General features: G+C 43.1%; 1 protein-coding gene across 1 annotated transcript in view; it reads left to right on the top strand.

Moving 5' to 3' along the window:
- MAP3K13 (mitogen-activated protein kinase kinase kinase 13) overlaps nt 1-27,370 on the top strand; it is a 111,138-nt gene that overhangs the window by 74,288 nt on the left and 9,480 nt on the right. The window contains exons 3-6 of the mRNA XM_044675641.1: nt 8,003-8,186; nt 12,762-12,953; nt 17,928-18,086; nt 26,655-26,813. Of these exons, the coding sequence (XP_044531576.1) occupies nt 8,003-8,186; nt 12,762-12,953; nt 17,928-18,086; nt 26,655-26,813 (694 nt within the window). The remainder of the gene's footprint in view (nt 1-8,002; nt 8,187-12,761; nt 12,954-17,927; nt 18,087-26,654; nt 26,814-27,370) is intronic.

Below are 27,370 nucleotides of genomic sequence, written 5' to 3'. Positions count from 1 at the left end.
AGAATAAACATTACAGTCCAGGTCCACTGAGTCCAAATCCATCCCTCTTGCTGCTACTCTCAACACACTACTTCTAGAGGCAATGAAACTTTGGTCTTTGGGTTAATTAAAGATCCCAGGGCATGTGAATGAGGTAGTCTTTGGGTTTTGTCAAATAGCACCATCTGTGTGATCTGGGGCCAATTATTAGGCCTCTTTCTCCTTATCTGTAAAATGTGCAGATTAGATGAGATGGCATCCAAGGTCCAGTTGAGCTGGAAAGCCATGATCCCATCTTCCTATGGATGTATTATATGTTAGATTTCATCCTATATTCACATAACACATTTACGCCTTTGTAGGGTGTATCCAAGATTTCTGGGGCAGTGGTGAATCTAAGAAATGAAGATTATTTTTAAGAGACTATATGCTTTGTCAGAAAACATACCAACTTTTGGTTCAGAGACCTAATGGACCAAGTGAATGTGTCTAATAGCTTGAGGTCCATAAAGAAAGCACTGAATAGTCATGATATGCTTTAGCTCAGTTAAGTCTAGGCTAGTTTCATAAAACCCTCTCTCTCAAACCCTTAACTTCCATCTCAGAATCATTACTGTGTATTGGTTCCAAGGCAAAAGAACAATAAGAGCTAGGCATTGGGAGTTAAGTGACTTGCCCAGGGTCATACAGCTAGAAAGTGCCCGAGTCCAAATTTGAACTCAGGACTTCCCATTGCAAAGCCTCAATCCACTGAGCTACCTAACTACCTCCCTAAAGTCCTCTCTTAAAAGTGACAACCTCCAGGGTCCCCTCAGTCCCTAAAGATCTGTGCTTTGACAATTGATTCAGCAAGCATTATTAACTCCCTACTAAGGGCCAGATCATATGACCCACAAGTCCTCTTTTATTTTTTAATCAACTTCCTTTTCCCAGCTTATCCTACAGAATTTCCTGTGTTAATGGGCATCAGCCTGCCCATACCCACCATGTTTCTCTCAGATGCCCAATAATAGTAATAAAAATAATGATAGCTAGCACTTAGATAGCACCTACTATGTGCCATGTGTTATCCCAAGCATTTTGCAAATACTCTTGATTATTACAACCACCCTGCAAGGTTAGTGCTGTGATTATCCCCACTTCACAGCTGAGGAAACAGAAACAAACCGAGATGAAGGGACTCACCCAGTTTCACAGCTAGTAAGTGTTTGACAATTGATTTGAACTCTTTTTTTTTGGTTTTTGACTTGTGCTCTATCCACCCCAGCACCACCCAGTGTCCTGTGGCCTACAGGCACGCCAAGCCATGGAGACCATCTAGCCCAAGCCCTTTACTTGTCCAATGAGGTGAAGGAGAGCCAGGGTTGGACTCGGCTTCTCTAACCCCACATCCACCTCTTTCCTCCCTACAGACGGGACCCTGAAGCCACATCAGGTCTTCCGGGCCTTGAAATAATCTGCTCCTCTCTTCCTAGTCTCCCTTTTCCAGCAACTAAATCGCCAACTCAGTGCTCACTCATTAGAGGGGGGAGGTGAGCACGTCCACCTGGAGAAGAGAAGATATAATATAGCCTAATATGCATACATTAGAGGATCTCATCTAACACAATATGACATGATAGAATATCACATAATAGGAGAGCTATAATGTGAAGATATATTATATGTGGTTTATTGTGTTTTTATTTATTTTGCTAAATATTTCCCAGATGCATTTTAATCTGGTCTGGGTCACACTCAGGAGGGTCATGAGACACACACACACACACACACACACCCCACAGCACATGTTTGGTACCTCTGGGGGTACTCAAGAGTTAAATTCCACATGAATCCTACGACTACATGAAAGGAACATGAGCTTTGTTCCATCTGGCCCCTGAGCAGCACTAGGAACAATGAGAAGAAGCACATTTAAGCTCAAGAAAAAGTTCTTAGCCACTTAGAGCTATCCAAAATGGGAATTTAAGGTGGTTATTACATAATATAGTTATCACATAGAATGACACAAAATGGGAAACAGTCACCGTTATTACCGCCTGTGCGGTCTGGGCCAAGTCGCCTCCTCTCACCAGGCCTCCTCCCTGGCCGCCTCAGGAAAAGGAGCTATCAAACAAGATTCAATTCAGTAAGATTTTAAAAATGGAAATGTTTTGTTCTGACGGTCATTCCCTCCCCACCCCCCCAAAACAAAAACAAACCCAGAGTATCTTCCCTAAAAAAAGGAAGCAAAACTGCTTCACTGAATGATTACAGCTGACAGCCAATGTCACTCTCCATCTTTGTCCTTTACTGTTTATTAACAGAAGGCAAAGGCTCGAACTTCAGAATTTGAAACTAAAATGGGCCTTTGCATTTGGCCTCAGTTTTATTGTCTTTTAGACCCATTTCCCTTTAACTTGTCCTTTGGATTCCGCTTTCTTCACTTTGTGTCACTGGATGCGTGTTTCTCCATGTGGCTCTGAATTATCCGTGCTCATTAAGTGTCCTGTCCCCTAATCACTTGACACAGAAGCTGTCTTCAGGATTTTCCTCTAATAAATAGTGCTGATGTGTGCGAGCATGGATGTAGACACGGAGACATGTGTGTATATACACACACTATATGGGCATACCACATGTATGTGCACATGTGTAGACTCGGGGTGTGTGTGTGTGAACTATGCTTCCTTTCGTTCTTCCATTGACCTCCTCTTGGGTATAAACCCAGTAGTGAACTGGATGGGACAAAGGCTATGAGTAGCCGAGTCACTTTTCTTACATTCGTACAGAGTTTTCCAGAAAGTGGGACCAATCCTCCAGGGTGTACCTGCCTGTTCACAGGCCCTCTAGCACGACTGGCTCTTCCCAGGTTGTATCCTTTTTGCCCGTCTGATTTAATGTTGTCTGAATTTGCTTTTCTCTGATGATTGAAGTCTTAAATACTTTATTCCCAGTCATAGCCCACCTCTTTTAAAACTTGGCCAGTTGAATGAGTGGGATTTCTTAGGGGCCTGCCTTGTGTTTAGCACTGGAGCTACAAAGACAAAAATGAAGCAGTGCCTGCCTCTGTGGAATTTATAGTCTACTGATGGGAATGTGACTTGTCTACAAATAAATACAAGCTTGGGAGGACAAAGGAGAAAATCAGATAAGACGTTACTGGAATCTTTTAGAAGAAGCAGGACCTTTTGTCTGGGAGAAGCAGGGGAGGCTTCTCAGAGGAGGTGATCCCTGAGCTGAGCCTTAAAGGAAGAGAAGAATTCTGAGAGACAGGGGCCAAGAACAAGATAGTACCTGAGAGTGCTTTTCAGGCATGGGAAGATGGTCTAAGCCAGTGGTGGCAAATATGATGCATGCAATCCCCAAAACTCCATAGTGCCCCCCAAACCAAATGAAAATGTAATTGGGAAATAATTTATAAAATAAGTTTAAAAATACAATAAAACATAACTAATGTTACTTATATAATATTATACCATACTTATAGCATGTAAACAATATAATATAGATAACATTTTAAAGCTAAGTCAGTGTGTAGCAGCAGGGATCCTTATATACAGTTTTGCAGCTCCCATTTCTATTTGAGTTTAACCCCACTGGTCTCAGCAGCTGACAAAGGCAGGAGACGGCATGTTGAGATCCAAAAACAATATGGAAGCCAATTTGACTGGAATGTGGAGTTTATGAAGGAAAAATCTGTGACATAAGGCTGGCCAGGTAGGCTGGAATCAATTGTGAAAAGCCCTGTTTGCCAGACTTTTTTTATCCTGAAGGCACTAGGGAACCACTGAGAGTTCTTTCAAATGTTCTATGATTCTTTCTCATTTTTGAATAAACAATTCTGCAGGGATAGGGTGCCACATAAAAGGACCCCCACCACAGATGTTGGGATGTGAGCTTGGTAGCCAGAGAAATGAGAAGGGAAGGGACTAAGGCTGGAGAATTAATACTACAGCGGGCAGGAGGGGGATACACATGGGTCATGGGGAGAAGCAGCAAAGAGGTTCAGGCCAGTCAAAATTGGTTACAGCTCAGTCACTGGCTTTCAAAGCTGGTTATATCCACAGCCAAAAGGGCCAAACTCTCTGGCTTCACCCCTTGATTCTTCCAACTGCCTACCTTTTAGCATGTTCATGATCCCCACTAATAAAATTTGTCCGTGGAAAATCAGTAGACCTCTTACTTCATTTTTCTAGGGTTTGAGCAACTCTTGTGAAAGGTTTGGTGAACAGGAGAAAAATGTTTGGTAAAAAATAGCCACATACTCTCCATTATTGCCAGCCATCCCTGCGTTGATGTGGTGTACAAATGAATCTGATGAACAAAGGACATTGAGGGTGTATCCATCTAATCATCTCCTCATCACTCTGGGGTTCAATATTTCTTTTAGCTCCAAGAGAAGTGACACAACAGATACAGTTGTGCCAAGCAAGCGGCCCTGGGCAAGGCTGCAAATTGCCCCTGAGTGCCCTGGAGAAGTGAGGATCTGTGGAGTTTTTCCCTCACATAGACCAAGGGAGCTAGAGAGACCTTTGTTAACACAAGACAGGGTAAGCAGGCCCATACCTTTAAATATACCAGTGAGCAGCAGACAAAATAAGGATAAACTGAGGTACTGGCAGAATTCCTTTGTTTTGAGGGGCTGAACTTAAAAGGTTCCTAATCATCCTAGCTACTTGAACCTACATATCCCCATCTGCAAGAGGAATCCAGTCTAATATGGTTATATTTCCAAAGATCATAATCAGTGTGTGTGTGTGTTTGAATAGCATGGATAAAACTGACGTTACTGAGAAGTCAGACTCTCCTATTCCAGCATTCTTTGATCTCTAGGTTTATATAACATTTTCTTTCAATTATCAGTTCACCTCACAAATGATGAATCCACACTTACTAATTCTGGGACTTTTATGTTGCAAAGTTATGAAGATTGCCTACAGTCAGCAGAGATCTCAGCTCTAAACCTTGAGCAGTTAGGCCAAAGAGTCCATGCTATAAGGGACATCATTAGAGGCCATACAGTCCAGTCTGTAGATGGACAAGAATTCCCTCTACTGTATCCTGGCCTTGCTCAAATTGAATTCAGTTCGATTCCAAACATTTATTCAGCCCCTTCTTGCATACCATGCTCTAGAAATTCATAGACAAAAATGAAGTCATCTCTGCCCTCAAGCAGCTTCTGTTTTTTTAAATTTATTATTATTATTTATTAACTAATTTAATTTAGAATATTTTTCCATGGTTATATGATTCGTGTTTTTTCCTCCCCTCCTCCCAACCCCCTCCTGGAGCCAACGAGCAATTCCACTGGGTTTTACATGTGTCATTGATCAAGACCTAATTCCATATTATTGATATTTGCACTGGGGTGTTCATTTAGAGTCAAGATCCCCAGTCATATACCCATTGATCATGTGATCAAGAAAATGTTTTTCTTCTTTGTTTCTGCTCCCACAGTTCTTTCTCTGAATGTGGATACATTCTTTCTCATAAGTTCCTCAGAATTGTCCTGATCATTGCATTGCTGCTAGCAGCAAAGTCAATTACATTTAATTGTACCACAATGTATCCATCTCTGTGTACAACCTTCTCCTGGTTCTGCTCCTTTCACTCTGCATCAATTCCTGGAGGTCTTTCCAGTTCACGTGGAATTCCTCCAGTTTTTAGCACAATGATATTCCATCACCAGCAGATGCCACAATTTGTTTAGTCATTCCCCAATCAAAAGGCATCCCCTCATTTTCCAATTTTTTGCCACCATAAAGAGCACAGCTATAAATATTTTTATACAAGTCTTTTTCCTTATTATCTCTTCGGGGTATAAACCCTGCAATGGTATGGCTGGATCAAAGAGCAGGCTGTCTTTTAGGGCCCTTTGGGCATAGTTCCAAATTACCTTCCAGAATGGTTGGATCAATTCACAACTCCACCAGCAATGCATTAGTGTCCCAATTTTGCCACATCCCCTCCAACATTTATTACTTTCCTTTGCTGTCATATTAGCCAAAAGTTAATTAGTGTCCAAGGAAAGATTTGAACCCAAGTCATCTGTGACTAGAGTCAATGTTCTTTCTACCATTCCAAGCTATTTCCCTCATTGTTAGGAGTTTTTTTTCCTTACTGAAAGCCTTCCACCTATTGCCTAGCCATAGTCTTGTCTCCAGAAGGCTATTGTTATTCTAACTCCCCTTTATAGATGCTTTTAACAACTATGGATTGCTAGAGCTGGACAGAATCTTAGAGGCCTGATTAAGGAAAGTGAGTTCCAAGAAGTAGAATGACTTTCCTAAAGCCATTCAGAAAGTAAGTGGCAGTCAGCACTCAAACTCAGCTCCTCTGACTCCAGCTACACACATGCACACACTCAAATCAGAGTAACTCTTCCATGTAAAATTAGACTTTCCTGATTCTAAGGAATGGCACCCCAAAGGATATGTACTTTTTTCCTTCAGGCTGTGCAAGCCGGGAGATCTCTTGAGTTCCTTTTGTCTGAAGCAGGGGTCAGCAACCTTTTTGGCCGTGAGAGCCATAAATGCCACATTTTTTAAAATGTAATTTCGAGATAGCCGTATAGTGCTCACAGTGCCACTCCTGTAATAGCGCCTGAAAAAAAAAATGGACTTCATGGCTCCTGCAGAAAGAGCCATATCTGGCCCTCAAAAGAGCCAGATATGGCTCGAGAGCCATACAATGCCGACCCCTGCTCTGAAGGAAGAGGAATGCTACCTACATCATAGATCTTGTGGAATGATAGTATCTGTCAGCCAGTCACTTGGGAGGGAGAGAGGGAGAGAGGCAGGAAGAGAGAAGGGAGGGGAGAGAGAGAAGGAGAGGGAGAGGAGAATATCTTAATGAAGAAGAGATCCGTAATTTGGCCCAAGGTCTATTGGAATCTGTTGTTCTTTGCCCATAGTAAGGTGTTGAATTCAGTTGGATACCAAAGAACCAGCATCCAAAGGGTTTGATCCTCTCTCAGAGACATTGGGAATCCTGGGGGAATCACCTGGATCACATCATTGGGGTTTCATGTCTTCCTCTATATAATGATAGGATTGGCCTAGACTAGATGGCCTTCCTTCAAACTCCACAACTAAGAAATCAGGGAATGGCAGGTAGGTTTCTCTGATTCATGCCGACATTTTCCTACTCATCCTTCACTGCTGCCATGAACAGAATCAGTTTTCTTTCACAAATAAAACTACACCTGCCCTGCTCACTGAATCGGCACAGTCAGTCTACAGTCACCGTAGCCTCCTTCAAAGCTCAGTCCAGGTGCCACCATCTTGGTCAGCAAGCATTCTCTTTTCTCAAATTATCATGCAGAAATTTAGTTGCTCACATGTTGTTCCCCACCCCCTGTAGAATATAAGTTCCTTGAGGCCAAAAACTTTTGTTTTCATTTTTGTCTTTGTGTTTCCAGAATCTATAGGGGCAGGGCTTCTTTTTTTATTCTTTATTATAAGGATGGCTCTCCGGGAGAGAAGGGGGCACTGATGGAATACTCTGGGCAATGGAGTTGATGTAAAAACAAATTAACAATAAAAATTCATTTTGAAAAATGAAGAAGGGGCAGCTAGGTGGCTCAGTAGATTGAGAACCAGGCCTAGGGACAGAAGGCTTCCAGGCTGGACTCAGACACTTCCTAGCTGTGTGACCCTGGGTAAGTTACTTTAACTGCCATTGCCTAGCCCTTACTGTTCTTCTGCCTCAGAATCAATACACAGTATTTTTTCTAAGATTGAAGGTAAGAGTTTTAAAAAAGAAGAAAAAGGAGAAGTTTGGATCAGGAAACCTATGGGCCCTTCTACCTCTAAATGAATGATTCTTCAGTAATCTATTTTGCTTTCTGTAGTCATGGATTGGCCACAAAACAAAATTCAAGCATCAGAGTTTGCTTTCTCCTGCCATGGTCCAGAGGAGAGTCCTGTCCTGGTTGTTGCAGACATCTGGGAAAAGACATGGCAAGGACAGTAGAGTTGGTTCCTCCTGAGGGGCCTCAAAGAGATCTCCTCATGCTTTTCTCTTTCATGTGTGTGCCCAGATACTTGGGAAGTTCCCTTTGAGGAGATCTCGGAGTTGCAGTGGCTGGGCAGCGGAGCCCAAGGTGCCGTCTTCTTGGGCAAGTTCCGAGCAGAGGAGGTGGCCATCAAGAAGGTGAGGGAGCAGAATGAGACCGACATCAAACACCTTCGCAAGCTGAAACACCCCAACATCATCGCCTTCAAGTAAGTCAGGACCTGGTCCCTTTGCCCATGAAGGGAGAAGGAAAAAAGAACAGTGTCATTCCAGCCCCCAGAGGGAGGTGGGCTCTGGGCATTCAGTTCATGAGCACTTCATGAGAGAAGGCCATGAGGGCCATTTAGGGGGCCCAACAGTGCATGAATATTGGGCCCAGTAGTCAAGACCCAAGTTCAAATCTAGCCTCAGACACTTATTGGCCAGTCACTTAACTTTTGTCTCCCTCTTTCCTCATCTGTAAAAATGGGGATAATAATAGCACCTCCGTCCCAGGATTAAATGAAATCATAAAGTGCTTAGCACAGTGCCTGGCACATAGAACCTGCTAAAAAAAATGCTATTCCATTCCATTCCCCATAGGCCAGTTAGGGTCAGGCTTTCCTTAATTAGTGACTAAGACATTGGGAGAGATCCTGGCATCAGAACCCTTGAGCAGGGACGCTTCAGCCTTTCTAGTGACAACAATCTAGTGAAGCCCATCAATGGCCCCCATCCCAGAAGAAAGCCCAAAACCTGAGATTACAAAGGGAGCCAACGCTATTGCAATAGTGTTATGCAGACAGGAAACAGACAAGTATGTGGCCCCCAGGCCAAGATCCCAAGCTCTAGAGGCATCCTCTCCACTGCCCAGGGGGTGGTTAGTGGCCTGAGACCCCTCAGGTAGGAGGACTCAGAGAACCTACAATCTCTGGCTACAGAGCCAGTGTTAATGCCGCCAAACCGTGCCTCATCAGTTCAATTCAATAAATGTTTATTAAACCCTGGTTTCTCTCTGCAGGCTTTTTCTAGCTGCTTCTTTCATCCACCTGAAATTCTTTTGATTTAATTTTCAAGGCTTTATGTCCCTGTCATCTTCTCTTTAATCTTCTATGTCTCCCTTCTGCCTCTAGGATAAAATACAAAACCCTCTGACAAGTTCTGAATGTTGCTCTCACCCTCATTGGTTAGTGCTCCATCCTCTTGAAACTAATTTACAGACTTTGTGTGTTCTTGAGGGGTCTGTCTTGTATCTGCCACCCCTTCCAGGAGGGCTTTTAGACTTTGGCCTTTCTATACCCAACTCCTGAAGTAACGAACTTGCACATTGGAGGCGCTGGATAAGCATGAACCCACAAGCTTTTCTTCATTATGCACTTGCCATGTACCAGCCACGGTTTCCAAATACAAAAGTGCAGCCATAAAGTGAAAAGTAAATGTTTGTTTAGTTTATTGTAAGAATTTCCACTCATCAACTCGAGAGACAAGAGAGACCCGCAAAATCATGATTTTCAAGACACAGAGGGAATTTGGGAGCAATAACTCATCTGATTTTAAGCCCTGGTCTGGAAACCCAAATTCCATGTTCAGCCATCATTATTGTTAACTTGTCTTTCAATCTCCAAATTACCCTTTTGCCTCTGCTTCCAGAGGGAAGCAATAATTAAAACAATTCCAAGGTTTCGCCATTCCTAAAATGTTTCTTCTGCTGGTATCATTTATTGGGCAGCTCCAAGTGGTGCCATAGATAGAATGCTGGGCCTAGAGTCAGGAAAACCAGTCTTGAGTTCAACTGCGGCCTTGAACACTTACCAGCTGTGGGTTTCTACCCTAGGCAAGTCACTTCACCCCATTTGCCTCAGTTTCTTCTTCTGTAAAATGAGCTGGAGAAAGGCATGGTAAACCTCTTCAGTGTCTTTGCCAAGAAAACCCCAAAAGGGGTCATGAAAAGTTAGATATGTCTGAACAACAAAAGTCATTTATTCCCAAATGGATCAGCCAGGTATAGAGCTGAACAGCTATTTTCAAGGCCCAATCTCTATGCTTGAAAGGCCGGATTGTTTTTGTTTTTGAGCCAAGAGGAACTCTATACAGAGGGAGAGATGTAGGACAAGACAGTGTACCCTCTCCTTTTGCCTCTGGTTATTTCATAATTCTCTTTTCAGGAAATCCAGACAGTTCTGTTCCTGTTAGAATGTGGATACTAGAGGAAGAAGCGATGGCCACAGGAGATAAAGTTCTAGAAAATTTGTATCTATTCCTCTTACAGGGTCAATGGAGTGATTGTTTCTTTTTGGTCGAGTAGGGGGGATGAAGAGGATAGTCATCCATCATTCCTGTTATTCAGAATTTAGAGACCCTTTTCTGGGGACCTGCTTAGGTGCTCCCTGAAAGGGAGGCTTGTTTTTCCTTAGGGTAATGCCAAATACCCTCCAATATTGGTTCATTCTGAATTATTGAGGACACAGCCCAGTAAAGAAGGAAGACCTTTGCAGGCCTGGGATCTATCTTGACTCTTCCATTTTAGAGATTCTCAGAACAGGAAGGAATATCAGGGCTCTAAAGCCAGAAGGGCCCAAGAGACTGAATCTAACCCCCTATTTTACATGGGAGGAAACTCTTCATGACCCCATTGGGGATTCTTTTGAAAGAAAGCAACTGCTTGGCCATTTCCTCCTCCAGTTCACTTTACAGATGAGGAAACTGAGGCCAACAGGGGGAAGTGACTTATCCTGGATCACATAGTTGATCAGTGCCTGAGGATGAATTTGAATCTTCTTGACTCTAGGCTTAGGGCTCTACCTATTGCGCCACCTAGCTGCCAGAAAGCTTTCCTGCCCCTCCTTAAGCTAGTGCCTTCCCTCTGCTGAGCATCCCCAGTTCAGCTTGTCATAGGCTCCTTTGGAAAGGCGCTTTTCACGTGTCTTCCCTATTCGACCGGGGAGCCCCTTGAGGGCAGAGATTGTGCTTTGCCTCTCTACATCCCCAGTGGATAGCACAATGCTGACATCTGGTAGGTACTTCATAAAGGCTCCGAAGGACCCCTCAGCTCTCACTTTCTGCCTTCCTCAGCCAGAGAACCCCCATCTCTGGGGAATGGCCCCATGGGATTTCTCCATTCCTGTCCCAGGACTGCTGAGCACAGCTGGAGAACATCATGTCATTCAGCTCCTCTTGCTTTGGCTGGGGCTCCTAGGGCTCTGGCCTTTCCTCTGTACTCTCAGACAGAGGCTAAAGCATCCAGCCCAATCTGCCCTCCTCTTTACTCTACCATCCCCCCAAAGGGACCCTCAAACCCCAGCCTCACAGAGGATGGGTGAGCTCCTGCCTAAGATCAAGGGCAGCCAATAGGAACCCCTCAAACCCCATCTTCCAGCCTGCGTGCCTCAGCTATCCCCATCTTACCCCCAGAGTTCTGTCCTTCCTTCTGGTCACACAACAGACATTAGGTGGACTCTGGATTAAGAGATCAGGGGTTCGAGTCATTTAAACTGTCTAAGCTTCAGTCTACTCCTCCAACTGAGGAGGTTAGACTCCCTCCCTCCCTCTCTCTTCTCTCTCCATCTGTCTATCTCTTGGTCTCTGCCTCTCTCTGTCTCTCTCTTCCCTTCTCTCTGTCTCTGTCTGTCTTTGACTCTCTCTCCTTCTCTCTGTTTCTTCCTTTCCTACTCTTTGTTTCTGTCCAGTCCATTCTCTCTACTGGCTCCTTCTCTCTGCCCACTAATATCCTCGAAAAGCCTTCCTGTGGCCCCTTTCCCCCTCCCAGCTATCTTTCTCCTCCTGCTAAACTTCTTGGGGAGAAAACCCAACAACTATCTGTCCCGTGTTCTAAGGACCAACCATTTGCCTCGTTTGGCCACCAGAAACAGCCCAGCCCAGTGAGCCCTCTTTTCCTTGGGATCTTTTTGAGGAGGGGCGGCAAGGGGCCAAGGCCGTAGAATGTTTGGGTTGAACTCCCCTGAATCAGCAGCCAAGCTCTGCTTGAGGTCTCTACCCACTAGTCACAGAACATTTCTCAGGCCTGTCCTCTGTGCCAGGTGCCAGGGAAACCAGTCAAAGAATGCAGCACCCCCTGCTCTCCAGCTCAGCAACTAAGAGGGAAAGATAACAAGGGAACACAGAAATATCTAGGAAATTAAGAAACAGTGAATTCCCCGCCAAGGCCCCTTTCGGGGAGGCTTAGAGAAGGCTTCGTGTAGACAGAGCTGCATAAGCAGGAGGCAGAGGGCTGGCCAGCCAGGTCAGGAGCGCACTCTAGGCAGCACATGGACTTTGGTGGACATTTCCAGCTCAGCATAACCAGTGCAATCCTTCATCAAAAGGAACCCTTTCCTGATCCCCTGCCAGCTGCTCCTTCTCCCTCCTCATGTGTCACTCCAAGAGGGACTCTGGGACCATGGGCCCTCCCCAGAAACTCTGCCTCCCCCAGGGGGCACGCGGCAGAAAGCCTGAGGCTTGCTTCCAGGTGATGCTCGCGTTTACTTGGCACATGCATATACAGGTGTGTGTTGTGTCCCCCCAATAGAATCCAAGCTTGAAAGCCTGGCATAGACAAGGTGTTTAATAAGTACTGTGGCGTGATTAACTGATTTCTAGAATAGAAGTTCTTTGAGGGCAAGAAGGCCATTTGATTCTTTTCAAGATTTGTGCCTCCAGCACACAGCACAAGGCCAGGCACTCAGGCAATCCTCATCGTTCATTCTCGTTACTATTAATGTTTCTCAGACTCCCCAACCTAGTGAAAATGGCCCATAGTAACACCACATGACTTGAGCTGGGGAGGTTGACTTTTTTCCCCTTGGAAGGGGTGTTTGTACCCAGGCCCCATGTTACTGCATCATCATGGAATACTGCGCCCATGGACAGCTCTATGAGGTCTTGAGAGCTGGGAGAAAGGTCACTCCTCGCCTGCTGGTGGATTGGTCCACAGGGATTGCAAGTGGCATGAACTACTTACACCTACATAAGATCATCCATCGGGACCTCAAGTCACCCAAGTAAGTGAAACCAGGAGAGAAGGGGGAGGGACATAGTGGCAGGTAGGAGAAGGGAGGAGCACCCTGAATCTTTCCCTTGACTGAAGGGAATGTTTTCAAATCTAAAATCCTGCATTTAAATTGGAAGGAACCTTGGGTTTCCACTTCCTCCTTTGAGGGTGTGACTGAGGCTCAGAAATGGGATGGCACATGCCTGGAAACCCTCTAAATCCCACATTTTTTCCATCTCATATGAGAGAATGAGTTTTCCCCCAGCAGCGACCCTGGGAAGCCATCAGCCAGATTCTTATACCACATGGGTGACCATTTTCCATATTCTCAGCTTTGTTTTGGTTTCCTTTTCCCACTTCCCCTAAAGAGCAGTGCTGTCCACTCCTCGCACTCCAATGGGTTCTGTGGCCTTGGTGGGATAGACAGTGGGTGCTTCAGAAAAAAGAATCTGATGTGCTGGGCTCTGACCCAAGTCTGGCCACTTGCTACCCTCAGGACCCTGGGCTGAGGCAGGATTTGAATTCACATCTTTCTGACTTCAGATTCGGTACTCTCCCACTGCACTCCTAGTTCTACTGGGCTAGGCACTCAGGATACCAAGAAAAGAATGGACAATGGCAGGGCTAGATGAGGTGATGACCAAGGTCCCTTTCTAACCAAATCAATCATCCTCTATCTCACTGATGAATGGATGAAGAGATGGTATGCTTACTGTGTGCCAAGCACTAGGGAGACAACTGCACTGGGGAAGTCTGTCCCTAGTCTCCAGGAGCTTCCATTTGAACAAAGATGGTGATACCTATTGGGGGGGGGGGGGGTAGGGGGTGGCCAGAGGTCTGGCTGGCAGGGCCCCAGGGCATCAGAACAGATCATTGACTTGGTAGAGTGAAAATCAAAATTAACATCCAAGTAGGAGAGCCTATTTAAAGAACATTTAACCTAACATTTAAATAAGCTTTGGCCTAAAGAAATAGGAAATGGATAAAAACAGACACAATTTATCAAAAACCTTTAGCCAATGGAAGACGATTATCACCAAGGAGACTGAAAGAGCCCAGAAAAGGCAGAAGCCAGTAAATCCTGGATCTCTTTGCCAAGACAGAGACATGGCAGACCAAAGCAAGACTTGTGAAAATTTATCACACCAATACCCAAAACTCCAAGCTAAATAGGTTTATTGAGAGATGGCCAAAACTCCGAATAAAGCCGGACCCTGGTCAAGATCAAGACCAAAGACCCCGAGCCATAGGAGATAGCCTTTTTGATTCCAAGAAACCTGATGGCACAATGACAGGAAATACAATCAACAAATGGGTAGTTCTTAATGAATGACCCAAGTGCTGATTAAGCTAGAAATCACTATGGGTGGTAACTTAGGTTTATTATTATAGCTGACCTTTCCAAGGCCTCTGCAATAAGGGGTTGGGGGCTCCTTGTTTTTCCGCTGACAATTATTATGAAATGCAGTTGGGTACCTGTCTTGACTATCTTGTTAGACAGAAGAGTAGTCCTCCACCCCTCATCCCATTGTGGTGGGCCAAGTGGAAACTCTTGGGTTATAGGCTTGAGGTCAAGATGTAAACAAGATTTGATACCACCCTGACCTGTATTTTTCTTAGCTAATGTTTATGAGTTTTATAAAGCAAACATTAATTTGATTCAAAATTCATGATTGTGTTATAAGAGTAATCATAAAAGAGGGCAGAGGGGTTCACACCCACAGACTGGTTTGAGATACAAGCTCATTTGAAAAACAATATGGAGAATGATGGTAGAAGATTATCAATAGCAGTGGAAGAGGAAATAAGCCTGAAGAAAGCTGGGAGTGAGACCCAACCAAGCCAGTTCATCCCTACATCACTGACAGATAAGACGAGAAAGATGACCGCAGAATGGAAACAAGATGGAGCCAATCTGCCCATGTTTCTTTGACAAGGGGACTCCCATTTGGAGTCTAATCCCTTAGTCCCCGTTGCATCCTAATGAAGCAGTGAGAATAAACTGCCCTCAAAAAATAGAATGAGAGTAAGAAGGACTGAACTAGACCAAGTCTACTCAGAATAAATGTGAACTGGACAAAACATGCTTTATTTATTTACTTAAAAATATTGCCCATGGTTCCATGATTCATGTTCTCTTCCTCCCCTCTTCCTTTGCCCTTCCCCAAGCTGACAAGCCATTCCACTGGGCAAAACACTCATTTTAAAGGCAGGCATGGATCCATTTTCTAAAGTTCACAAGGAGGATTTTGAGTGGGAAATAATGGGAAATCATCAACATCTTACTATAAGAAAAGCCAGAGAAGACCTTGGTGTCCACGTCTTTCTCCTCGCTCCCCCTAGCTTAGGTCATCACTCCCTCCCTTTCACATGTCACCAATAGCATTCCAACTGCTTCCTAGCTGGTTTGACCACTTCAAGTCCCTCCCTGCTGCCGTCCGACTTCCAAACAGCTGCCAGAACAGTCTTCTTAAGACATGATGCTAATCATGGCACTCCCCTGCTCCAAAATGGCGCCCTACTTCCTACAGGATAAAATACAAGCTCTTAGCCTAACCTTCAAGGCCCATCTCTCACCTACCTTCTCGTTACCTACTCCCTGCATCCTGTGGATTATTGCACACACACAGAGTATTCTACCTCACGCTTCCTTTCCTTTGGCACAAGTTATCCCTCTTGCTTGGAATGCCTCCCCTACTTAATATTGGCCTCTCAAAATCCTTACTGTTCATTCACGAAAGCTTAATTGAGGAGCCCCCTCCTCCATGAAGCCCTGACCCCCACCATTTGGTGCGCTGTTTCCTTCATCATTTCTTCCTATACTACACTGTGTAGATGTTCTAGGTGCTTAATATTTGTTGAATTGAGTCAGTAATGATAGTTAAGACCACATGGTAGAATGGGCAGAGTTCTCAACCTGGAGTCAGGAAGTCCCGAGTTCAAATCAGGCCTTAGACACTGATTGGGTAACCCTGGGACCATTGAACAAGCTCTCCTTTCTCCCTCGGTTTCACCATCTGTAAAATAAGGAGAATCCTTTGACCTGAGGTCAAAAGAGTCGATGTTTTAGAACATTTACGTGCTTAGGGCTGTCACCTGAAGAAGGAGGAATTCCATTTGTTCTTGTTAGCCCTGAGAGCAAAATTAGAGCAACAGGCAAGTGCTGCAAAGAGGCAGTTAGTCTTAATGTCAGAAAGAACGTCCCAAGAGTGAGACCTGTCCCACAGTGGGCTGGGCCTTGGCCAATAATGAGTTCTCTGTCTTTGGAGGTTTCCAAGCAAAAGCACCAGGGCAGGTTGGTCTAGATGGGACCTTCCCAAAGATGAAGCTTCTTAAATGCTTTAATGTGTTCTGTTGTGGTGGTGATTGGGTTTTTCTAAACCTTCACCTTCTATCTTAGAATCAATGCTAAGTATAAGGCAGAAAAGTAGCAAAGGCTAGGCAACTGGGGTTAAGTGATTTGCCCAGAGTCACACAGTTAGGAAGAGTCCGAGGTCAGTTTTGAACTCGGGCCCTCCTGACTCTGGGGCTGGTGCAGCGTCCCCTGGACTACCTAGACTGGGCCGAGCCTGCTTCCAAGTCCAGCATTAACAGCTGTGCTTCAGAGGCCTGTCTGTGCTCTCCCATCTACATATTTGTGAATCTCCAGCTTTCCTCCCTCATGGCCAATGAGAATCCCCTTTCCAGGGAGTCCCCCTCATGACACGGACTGCACAGGACACGGCCCACATCTGAGCCAGATTTCAAGCAGGATCTTTCTTTTTAACAGTTCATAGTCGATTCACAAATGTACAGGAAACGCTAAACGTGGCATCTGTTAGTCTCCAGGAGCTCTGGCCACCAAAGCCTGAATTTTATGAAGGTAAAAGAAGGCAGAAACCCAGATTTTCAGCTGTCCCTCAAGGGCACCCATACGGTGCAGTCTCTGTTCCAAGTCCAGAATTCTCCTCGCACTCAAGTCCCAGCCCCCTGGCACCTCAGGGCCCCCGTGCCCCGCCGGCTGCACCGTCTCACCTGCCATTCTGGCCCATCATGAAATGAATGCCTGATCTTTGGGGATCACCTCCAGCATGTGAATCTACAAAGGACAAACACAAAACAAACAAGTGTCCCCGGGCCCATGTCAGAGCTGGGTTAAGGAGGGAGAGCAAGGAAGGAAGCTCAGTTCGCACATCTGTGCTGGGGATAAAGTGGGACGTAGCAGAACGAGCAGAGGGGAAAAGACAGACCAGTTCAGTTGGGCCAGCTTAAAAGGCACGAGCAGTCCCACAGAGGAGGCTACCCCCACTGGTCTGGCCAGGGGATGCACAAGCTTCCATGGGAAGCAACTGGACAAGCCTGAGAGGCTCCAGCCTCTACGTCATGGGAAATGGTCGTCACTGGCCCAGCCCAGATTACATGCAAGCCCTGTGCCTGGTGGCTGGAGACGGAAGCGCTGCAGCTTTGGGGCCTTTTGGTCCTGGATCACCCTCTCTCTCCGGCTCATTGCAAATGGCTTCCTCCTGAATGCTCTCGAGTCACCCACATTCTAGCCCCTTCCACCTGGGTGCCTTTGGCCAAGCCTGCACTTTGGCCAGATCGATAGTGCGCCAGTGTCTAAGACAATGTCTTCCAGTTCCTTTTTGGGACGAGCCTCCATGCTTTGAGACAAGCCCTCGCCCCCACTCCTCCCGGAGGCCTGGCCCAAGCCGTCTAGTCTGCTCACACCCTCCATTGCCTTGTCCCGATTCCATATAGACTTGCCTTCTCGGCTCTGTTTTGACCGTGTTCCACCTAGAATGGAAGGTTCTTGAGGTTTTTTGTCTGTATCCTCAATGTGTAGTCGAGAATCTGGTACTATGGGCTGGGCCACACGCTGTCCCAGGGGCCATCCTGGCTGCCAGACCCAGCAGGTCTTCTAGTAATGCCCAGTGAGCTCTGGGTAACTTCTGCTGCAGCCTTTTATCTCAGCTAACGGCAGGCTTTCTGTCCGTCTCTCTTTCAGCGTATTAGTCACTCATACCGATGCAGTCAAGATTTCTGACTTTGGAACCTCAAAAGAACTCAGCGATAAGAGCACGAAGATGTCCTTTGCCGGCACCGTGGCGTGGATGGCCCCCGAGGTGATCCGCAATGAGCCCGTCTCAGAAAAAGTAGACATCTGGTGAGTGAGGAGCCTGAAGCCATGGCCTTGTCCATCCCCCTCAGGCAGCCTCCCTTCTCCCCTAGAGGGCTGTGGAGAAGTCCGCTCTCGAGCCAAGAGAGCCTGGAACAGTGAGTGGGGAAGTCAGAAGGGCTTGGAGGGGAAAGCCACATGCTCCATCTTCTTTGGGTCTTTGAGGGCTTGAAGCCATGGGCCAAGGAATTCATTCTGCTGCTCCCTGGCATCCGCTTTGGTCTAGTTTTCTTTTTTCCTGGTTTGAAGTCATAGATTCAGGTTTTGCCTCCAGAAAAACTGATCCCTTTCTGTGTCCCTACAGTGTTCGAGCTAATCCCCACTAAAAACAAAACCCAGAAAAACCCAATGTGCACGTCTATTTGTGACCCTGTTGCAACCTCAAATAGAATGGCAGCTCGCTGAGGAAAGGGACTCTTTCAGATTGGTCATAGTATTCTCAAGCCCAGCACAGTGCCTGGCACATAGTAGGCTTTTCATTGGTTGGCTGTCTATCTTCAGTCGACTGTCAGCTCTTTGAGGGCAGGCAGGGATGGCTTCATTTTTGTCACCAAATCCCTACCAGGTAGCCCAGGGCCTGGCACACAGAAGGCCTTAAAAAGATAATTTCTCAGCAGAGTTGAAAGGGGCCTTAAGGACCATCTAACCCAACCCCTTCCTCTGTCCAGAAAGGAAATGAGGACCAATGAGAGGAAGGGACTTGCCTAGCAAGTAGACAGCTACTTGGGGGCAAAACAGAAAGTTTTCCTCCATATTCACTTTCCATATACCACCTTGCCTAGTCGTCCATGACTGATGATCAAACACTGCTTTGTTTTTGTATTTTAGTTAAGTATTTGGGTTTTTTTAAACCTTTATCTTCCATCTTAGAATCAATACTGTGTATTGGTTCCAAGATAGAAGAGCAATAAAGGCTAGGCATTGGGGATTAAGTGACTTGCCCAGGGTCACACAGCTGAGAAGTATCTGAGGACAGAGTTGAAACCAGAACCTTCCGTCTCCAGAACTGGCTCTCTATCCACTGAGCCACCTAGCTGGCCTGGCGATTTTTTAAAAATTACGATTATCGGGGGCAGCTGGGTAGCTCAGTGGATTGAGAGCCAGGCCTAGAGACGGGAGGTCTTAGGTTCAAATCTGGCCTCAGACACTACCCAGCTGTGTGACCCTGGACAAGTCACTTGACCTCCATTGCCTACCCTTACCACTCTTTTGCCTTGGAGTCAATACACAGTATTGACTCCCAAGACGGAAGGTAAGGGTTTTTTTTAAAAAATTTACTATTATCATGCAAAACACCCCTCCACATTGGCCATTGTTATAACTAAAACCGAAAAATAAAACCATAAATACATTGATATGAAAGATAGTCTTCTGTGATCTGCATCCATCCGACTCCAACAGTTCTTTTTTTGGAGGTAGATAGCATTCCCCATCATGAGTCTTTCAGGATTCTCCCAGATCATTGCATTGTTGAGAACAACTGACAAGTTTTTTTTTAATAGTGTTTTCAAGTGCATGTAAAAACAATTAACATTTTGTTTTTTAAGTTTCAAATTCCCTCCCTTCTCCCTCCCCAATTTAGGTTATACCCATGAGTAATCATGCAAAACATTTTCATATTAGTTATCTTGTGAAAGAAAACACAGCCCGACTCCAAAAAAAAAAATAAAAAATCTTCAATTTGCATTCAGAGTCCATCAGTTCTTTCTCTGGAGATGGATAGCATTTTCATCATGAGGCCTCTGGAACTGTCTGGATCATTATATTGATCAGAGTAGCTACATTCTTCAAAGCTGATCATCATACAACATTTCTGGTCTCCTGGTTCTGCTCACTCCACTTTGCATCAGTTTATGCAAGTTTTCCCAGGGATTTCTGAAACCATTCTTCTTGTTATTTCTTATATCACAATAGTATTCCATTACAATCATCTACCACAACCTGTTCAGCCGTTCCCTAATTGATGGGTATGCCTTCAATTTCCAATTCATAGCCACCACAAGGAGCTGCTATATTTTTTTATAAATAGGTACAGATATAGTAGTGGTATTGCTGGGTATTCACAGTTTTATACTCCTTTGGTCATGGTTCCAAATTGCTTTCCAGAACAGTTGGATCAGTACACAGCTCCACCAACAATGCATTAGTGTCCCAATTTTCCCCATATCACCAACATTTATCATTTTCCTTTTTTTGACATATTAGCTAATCTAATAGGTGTGAAGTGATACCCTCAAGAGTTTTTTTTATTTCCATTTCTCTTATTAATAGTGATTTATAGTATTTTTTCATATGACTATAGATAGCTATTTTCCTTATCTGAAAACTGCCTGTTCCTATCCTTTAGCCATTTTATCAGTTGTGGAATGACTTGTATTCTTAAAAAATTGAGAAATCAGGTCACTTTCTGAGATACTTACTGTAAAGATTTTTTTTCCTCAGCTTTCTGCCTTCCTTTTAATCTTGTCTATATTGACCTCAAAAGCTCTTCAATTTAATATAACCAAAATTATCCTTTTTACATCTTGTAACGTTCTCTCTCTCTTGGCTCTTATCCATAGATCTAACAGGTAAACTATTCCATACTCCTCTAATTTGCTTACAGCATCACCCTTAATAATTCTTTTGACTTTATCTTGGTATTGGGCACGAGATACTTGTCTACGCCTTGTTTCTGACGAACTGTTTTCCAGCTTTCACAGCAGTTTTTGTTAAATAGTGAGTTCTCCCCACAGCCTGGATCTTTGGGTTTATCAGATGTCAGATTATTATGGCAGTTTGCTACTGTGTATTATGTAGTTAATCTATTCCCTTAATCCACCATGTTATTTCCTAGCCAGTACCAGATTGTTTCGATGATTGCTATTTTATAATACACTTTGAGATCTGATATGGTTTGTCCACCTTCCTTCACATTTTCATTTTCATTTACTGTTTTTTATATTCTTGATCTTTTGTTTTTCCAGATGGATTTTGTTATTATTTTTTCCTAGTTCTATAAAAGAATTTGGTATGACACTGAATAAGTAAATTAATTTAGCTTGAATTCTTTTTTCTTATATTGGCTTGGCTGACCCATGAGCAATTAATATTTTTCCACTTGTTTAGCTGTGACTTTATTTGTGTGGAAAGTGTTTCGTAATTGTGTTAATAAAGTTCCTGAGTTTGCCTTGGCATGTAGACTCCCAAGTATTTTATATTGTCTACAGTTATGGTTAATAGGATTTCTCTATCTCTCAATTCTGGATTTCACTGGCAATATACAGAATTAGGGATGATTTATGTGGGTTTATTTTATGTCCCACAATTTTGCTAAAGTTATTAATTATTTCAACCAGTTTTCTTTTTTAGTTGATTTCTCCAAGATCCTCCAAATATACCATCGTGGTGTCTCTGCAAAAAGTAATAGTTTAGATTCCTCATTGCCTATTCTAATTCCTTCAATTTCATTTTCTTCTCTTACTGCTAATAGCAGCTAGCATTTTTGGTACAATGCCAAATAATATTTGATAATATTTAATATTATTCTATAATAGTAAATATTCAAGATAATGCTTCACCCCTGATCTTATCAGGAACACTTCTAGCTTATCCCCATTACAGGTAATGCTAGCTGATAATTCTAGATACTTTTTATCATATTAAAGGAAGCTCCATTTATTCCTATGCTCTCTAGTGTTTTTTATAGGAATAGGTGTTGTATTCTGTCAAAAAAATTTTTAAATTTTACATTCATTTTATTGCTAGAGAAACTTTAGTTATAAAACCGTTGGATTACAGATACAGTGATGAGAAAGATAGCTACACACACACACACACACACACACACACACACAAATCTAACTGTATGTTGCACAGTTGTTTCTTCAACTTAGTGGATAATTGTTCCACAAATAGTTGATTAAAGTGAGTGCAATCTAATAAAATAAGAGCAAATAGAAGTATTCTAGTCCCTTTAAAAAACATTGCCTTTGTGAGCTAGAAAGATCTCCATGAACTGATGCAGAGTGAAATGAGCAGAACCAGGAGAACATTCTACACAGTAATTGAAACACTGTGGGATGATCAAATGCGACTGACTTTGCTACTAACAGCAATACAATGATCCAGGACAATTCTGAGGGACTTATGAGAAAAAATGCTATCCACATTTAGAGAAAAAACTGTGGGAGTAGAAACACAGAAAAAAATCATATGGTTTATCACTTGTTTATATGGATATAGGATTTGGGGTTTTGGTTTTAAAAGATTTCTCTATTACAAAAATGAGTAACATAGAAATAGGTATCAAGTGATAACACATTGTATTAACAGTGGAATTCCTTGTCAGCTCTGGGAGGTGGGAGGGAAGAAGGGAGGGAGACAACATGAATCATGTAACCATGGAAAAGTATTTAAAAATAAATTAACTTATTTTAAAAAAAAACATTGATTTGGGGCTTCCAGTCTGAGCAAAAGCATAAGGACAACTGAAGGTTACTGACAAGTGACTAATCAATGTATTTTTGATAAAGTCTAAATTACATGCATACTTTAAAAAATTAGTTACAAATAACTAATAGCTCACTTTGGACCACTGAAGTCTTGCAATACCTAAGTGATTTCTAATCATGCAGCAGTAATAAAACTCAGAATGAACTTTATAAAAGAATTTTGTGAGGCTCAATGAACAGGATATAACAATTCATATGAACAAAGTCCCAGTTGTATGCTCTATGCAACTCTCCAAAATTTACCTAAATATTCCAGAGAAAAGTTACAAACTGTATTTTAATCAGGTTTGTACGGTAAACATAAAATCCATATGACACCAACTTCATTATCAGAATAAGTCAAGTATATAGTCACTTGGGTTTACAATCAATCTTCACCTAAAGGCATTTATTCCATGTGGTGTCTCAACAGCTACATACCTTTTATATAAATTCAAGCACAAGAAGCTGAAAACATTGACAATTTAGGATCTAGAGCAGTGGTTCCCAAACTTTTTTGGCCTCCCTCCCCCTTTCCAGAAAAAATATTACTTGGCCCCCTGGAAATTAATTTTTTTAAATTTTAATAGCAATTAATAGGAAAGATAAATGCACCTGTAGCCATCACCGCCTCCCTGGATCGCTGCAGCACCTACTTTGGGAATCACTGAGAATGTGAGATTCTATAAAAATAATACTGTGGGTGGGAGAGATAATACCTGAATTATCACTACATGTATTAAGAAAGAGAAAAAAGATTTTCTGTTTTAGATTTAGAGTCCTAAGTTAAATTCTTTGACAAATTCTAGTCAAAGAATCAAATCAATTTTGTGAAAAGCTTTTTCAGCCTTTACTGAGAGAACCACATGATTTCTGTTGGTTTTGTTATTGATATAGGCAGGTATGCTGATAGTTTCCCTAATATTGAACCGAAAGCCCTGCATCCCTGGCATGACTCTCACTTGGCCACAATGTATGATTCTTGTGATATATGGCTATAATCACCTCATTAGTATCTTTAATATTTTTGCATCAATATTCATTAGGGAAATTAGGCTATAGTTTTCTCTCTCAATTTTTGCTCTTCCTGGTTTAAAATCATATTTGTGTTGTAAAAGGATGGCAGCTTTCTTTGCCTGTTTTCCCTTTATAGGGTATTGGAATTAATTGTTCTTTAAATGTATGGTAGAATTCACTTGTGAATCCATCTAGCCCTGGGGCAATTTCTTTTTCTAAGTTGGGGAGGTATTTAGGCATTCTATTTCCTCTTCTGTTAATCAAGGCAATTTATATTTTTGTAAACATTCATCTGTTTTGCTTAGTCAGATTTATTGGCATATAATTGGGCAAAAAGCTCCTAATAATCATTTTAATTTCCTATTCAATTATGGTGAATTCAACCTTTTCATAATATTGGTGTTTGGGCTTTCTTCTTTTAAAAAAATCAAATTAACCATTGTTTTTTTTTTTTCATAATACCAGTTCCTAGTTTTACTAATTTAATGGTTTTCTTACTTTTGATTTCATTAACCTCTCTTTTGAGTTTCAGTTTTTCCAATTTGGGGTTTTGGGGAATTTAAAATTTGTTCTTTTTCTAGTTTTAGTTGCACATCCAAATCATTAAAATGCTCTTTTTCTATTTTATTGATGTGTTTAGTGTAATTAGTTTTCCCTTAAGTACTGCTTTGATCACATCCCATACATTTTTATATGTTGTCTCACTGTCATTCTCCTTAATGAGATTATTGTCTCTATGACTTGTTCTTTGATCTACTCATTCTTTAGGATAAAATTATTTCATTTATAATTTATTTTTAATCTATCTTTCCATAGCCCTTTATTGAATGTAATTTTTATTGCATTATGATCTGGAAAGGAATGCATTTAATGTTTTTACCTTTCCTCATTTGATTGTGAGATTTTTATGCCCTGATACACGATCAATTTTTATGTAGATGCCATATAACTGAGAAAAAGGCATATCCCTTTCTATTCCCATTAAATTATCCCCAGAGTACTATCATTCCTAACTTTCTTAAAATTCCATTCATTTCTTTAACTTCTTGTTCATTTTTTGGTTGGTCTCATCTAGTTCTGAGAGGAGAAAGTTGAGACACACACCCCACCCCCACCCCCAGGGATAATTTTATTGTATATTTCCTCCTATAACTCATATAACGTCTCCTTCAGAAATTTGGATGCTGTTTGGTACATATGTTTTGCCTTTTAGCAAAATGTAATTTCCTTCCTTTTCTCTTTTAATTATAATTATTTTTGCTTTTGCTTTGTCTGAGGTCATGATTGCTAATCTTGCCTTTTTTTTTTTTTTAAATTTTTTCACTTCAGGTGAAGCATAATAAATACTGCTCCAGCCCCTTATCTTTATTCTGTGTGTGTCTCCCTGTTTCAAATGTTTCTTATAAACAACAGATTGTGGGATTCTGGTTTTTAATCCTCTCTATTATCTACTCCTGTTTTATGGATAAGCTCATCTCATTATCTCTCTCTCTCTCTCTCTCTCTCTCTCTCTCTCTCTCTCTCTCTCTNTCATCTCATTCTCTCTCTCTCTCTCTCTCTCTCTCTCTCTCTCTCTCTCTCTCTCTCACTTTCTCTGTCTCTAGCTCTCCTTTCCTTCTGTCCTTCCTTGCAAATGTTTTGTTTCTACCAACTCCCCTAATCCACCCTCCCCCACTTCCCTATAAAGTAAGATAGATTTCTTCACCCAACTAAGTGTGGATGTTATTCCCTCTTTGAGCCAGTTCCAATAAGAGTAAATTAGTTCAAGCAGTGCTTGCTCCCACCCCCCATCTTCCCCTCCACTGTAATAGCTCTTTGATGCTTCTTTTATGTGAGATAATTTACCTCATTTTGCCTCTCTCTTTTCTCCTAGTGTATCTTTCTTTCTCATCCCTTAATTGTTTTTTTAATATCATCCCATAATAATCAACTCACACCTATACCCTCTGTCTATATATACTTCTTCTAACTGCCCTAATTGTGATAAAGTTTTTATTTTTAAACCCTTCCCTCCTGTCTTAGAATTGATACAAGTAGCAGTTACAAGGCAAAAGAGTGGTAAAGGCTACATAATTGGTATTAAGTGACTTGCCCAGGGTCACACAGCCAGGAAGTGTCTAAGGCCAGATTTTAACCCAAGACTTGCCTCCAGGCTTCTCTCTACACTGAACCATTTAGCTGCCCCAAACCATTCAGTAGTACTTTTATTTTTAACCCTTACTTTCTGTCTTAGTAATTGTGGGCTTCTCTAGGTAATTGTGGGCTTGCTCGGGGTCACATATTTGGGAAGTATCTGAGGCCAGATTTGAACCCTGACCCTGACTCCAGACCTGGTGCTTTATCCCCTAGCTGCCCCTCAGTGATGAAGTTCTTAATAGTTACAAGTATCATCTTCTCATGTAAACAGTTAACCTTATTGAATCTCTTTTCTCTTTATCTTTTTAGGCTCTCAGGTCTTATATTCAACAGTCAGATTTTTATCTAGCTCTGGTCTTTTTCTCAGGAATGCTTGAAAATCCTCTATTTCATTAAATATTTGTGTTTACTCCTAAAGAATTACACCGCATTTTTCTGGGTAGATGATTCTTGGCTATAATCCCAGTGCCTCTTCCCAGGCCTCAGAATCCTTGGCTCTGCCATGACTTTAGATGCTTTGACACTAAGACACAGGCAGGAAAGTGACCTTGCCAGTCCCAGCGCCCTTTGGCCCACAGCCAGGAGAAGGTCAGAGGGTGGACAGACCCCCTTTTACACAGAGAGAGAACTGAGCAGCTCCCACCCCTGGGAGGACCAGGCCTCCATCCAAAGCACAGGAAGAAAAGTCTGTACTTGAAGTCTCAGGTTTCTAGGCTTAAAACCAGATTTAGGGCTGACGAGACCCTCCTCATTTTGTGGCTGAAGAGAATGTCGGAGAGAGGTTAAGCAATCTGCCCAGAGCCCCCTGCTCGGGACGCAGCTGAGGCTTTTGTGTTTCTCATTTCTAACAATTGCTGACAGTTACAAGTAAAATAAACCCATTTTTCCTAGTGTGTTATTTACTGGATTTCTGGGTTCCCCCTTTTCTCAGGTCCTTTGGAGTGGTGCTGTGGGAGCTGCTGACGGGGGAGATCCCGTACAAAGACGTTGACTCATCGGCCATCATCTGGGGTGTGGGCAGCAACAGCCTGCATCTCCCTGTCCCTTCCACCTGCCCCGATGGCTTTAAGATCCTCATGAAGCAGACCTGGTGAGACATCCTCCTCCCCACACAGAAGGCCAGGCAGGGCCTTGGGGGCCAATGGGTCCAACCCCCTCCTTCTGCAGAGGAGGAAACTGAGGCCAGGCTGGGGAAGAGGCTCAAACACAACCTCCCCTCCTGCCTTCCTTTCCTCCAATCCCAAGATCTGAGTAGGGAGGAGCCAGTCCAGTGATGGGGGAAGCTAGTGATCTCTCCAAGTCATGTCCAGCTCTAAAACATGGATCATCCCAGAGATGTCAGAGCTCAGGAAGGTGCTGAGGCCCCATAGGGGCAGCTCTGCTTGATAGAGGCATCAGGGTTAGGGCTCAAGTCTCTGAGTCAGGAAACCCAGCTCAGATTCTGACCCAGATAATTGCTGGCTGTGTGACCTAGAGCACATGCTCAACCTCTCTGGGCCTCCATGTTCCCATTTGTAAAGTGAGGTTGGATGTGGTGACCCCTAATGTCTCTTCCAGGTCTAGGTCTGTGATAGGAAGGAAGGAAGGAAGGAAGGAAGGAAGGAAGGAAGGAAGGAAGGAAGGAAGGAAGGAAGGAAGGGAGGGAGG

This window comes from Gracilinanus agilis, chromosome 4 (genome assembly GCF_016433145.1).
Source record: "Gracilinanus agilis isolate LMUSP501 chromosome 4, AgileGrace, whole genome shotgun sequence".
NCBI classification, from domain to species: domain Eukaryota; kingdom Metazoa; phylum Chordata; class Mammalia; order Didelphimorphia; family Didelphidae; genus Gracilinanus; species Gracilinanus agilis.
This window is presented reverse-complemented; position numbering and strand designations above follow the sequence as displayed.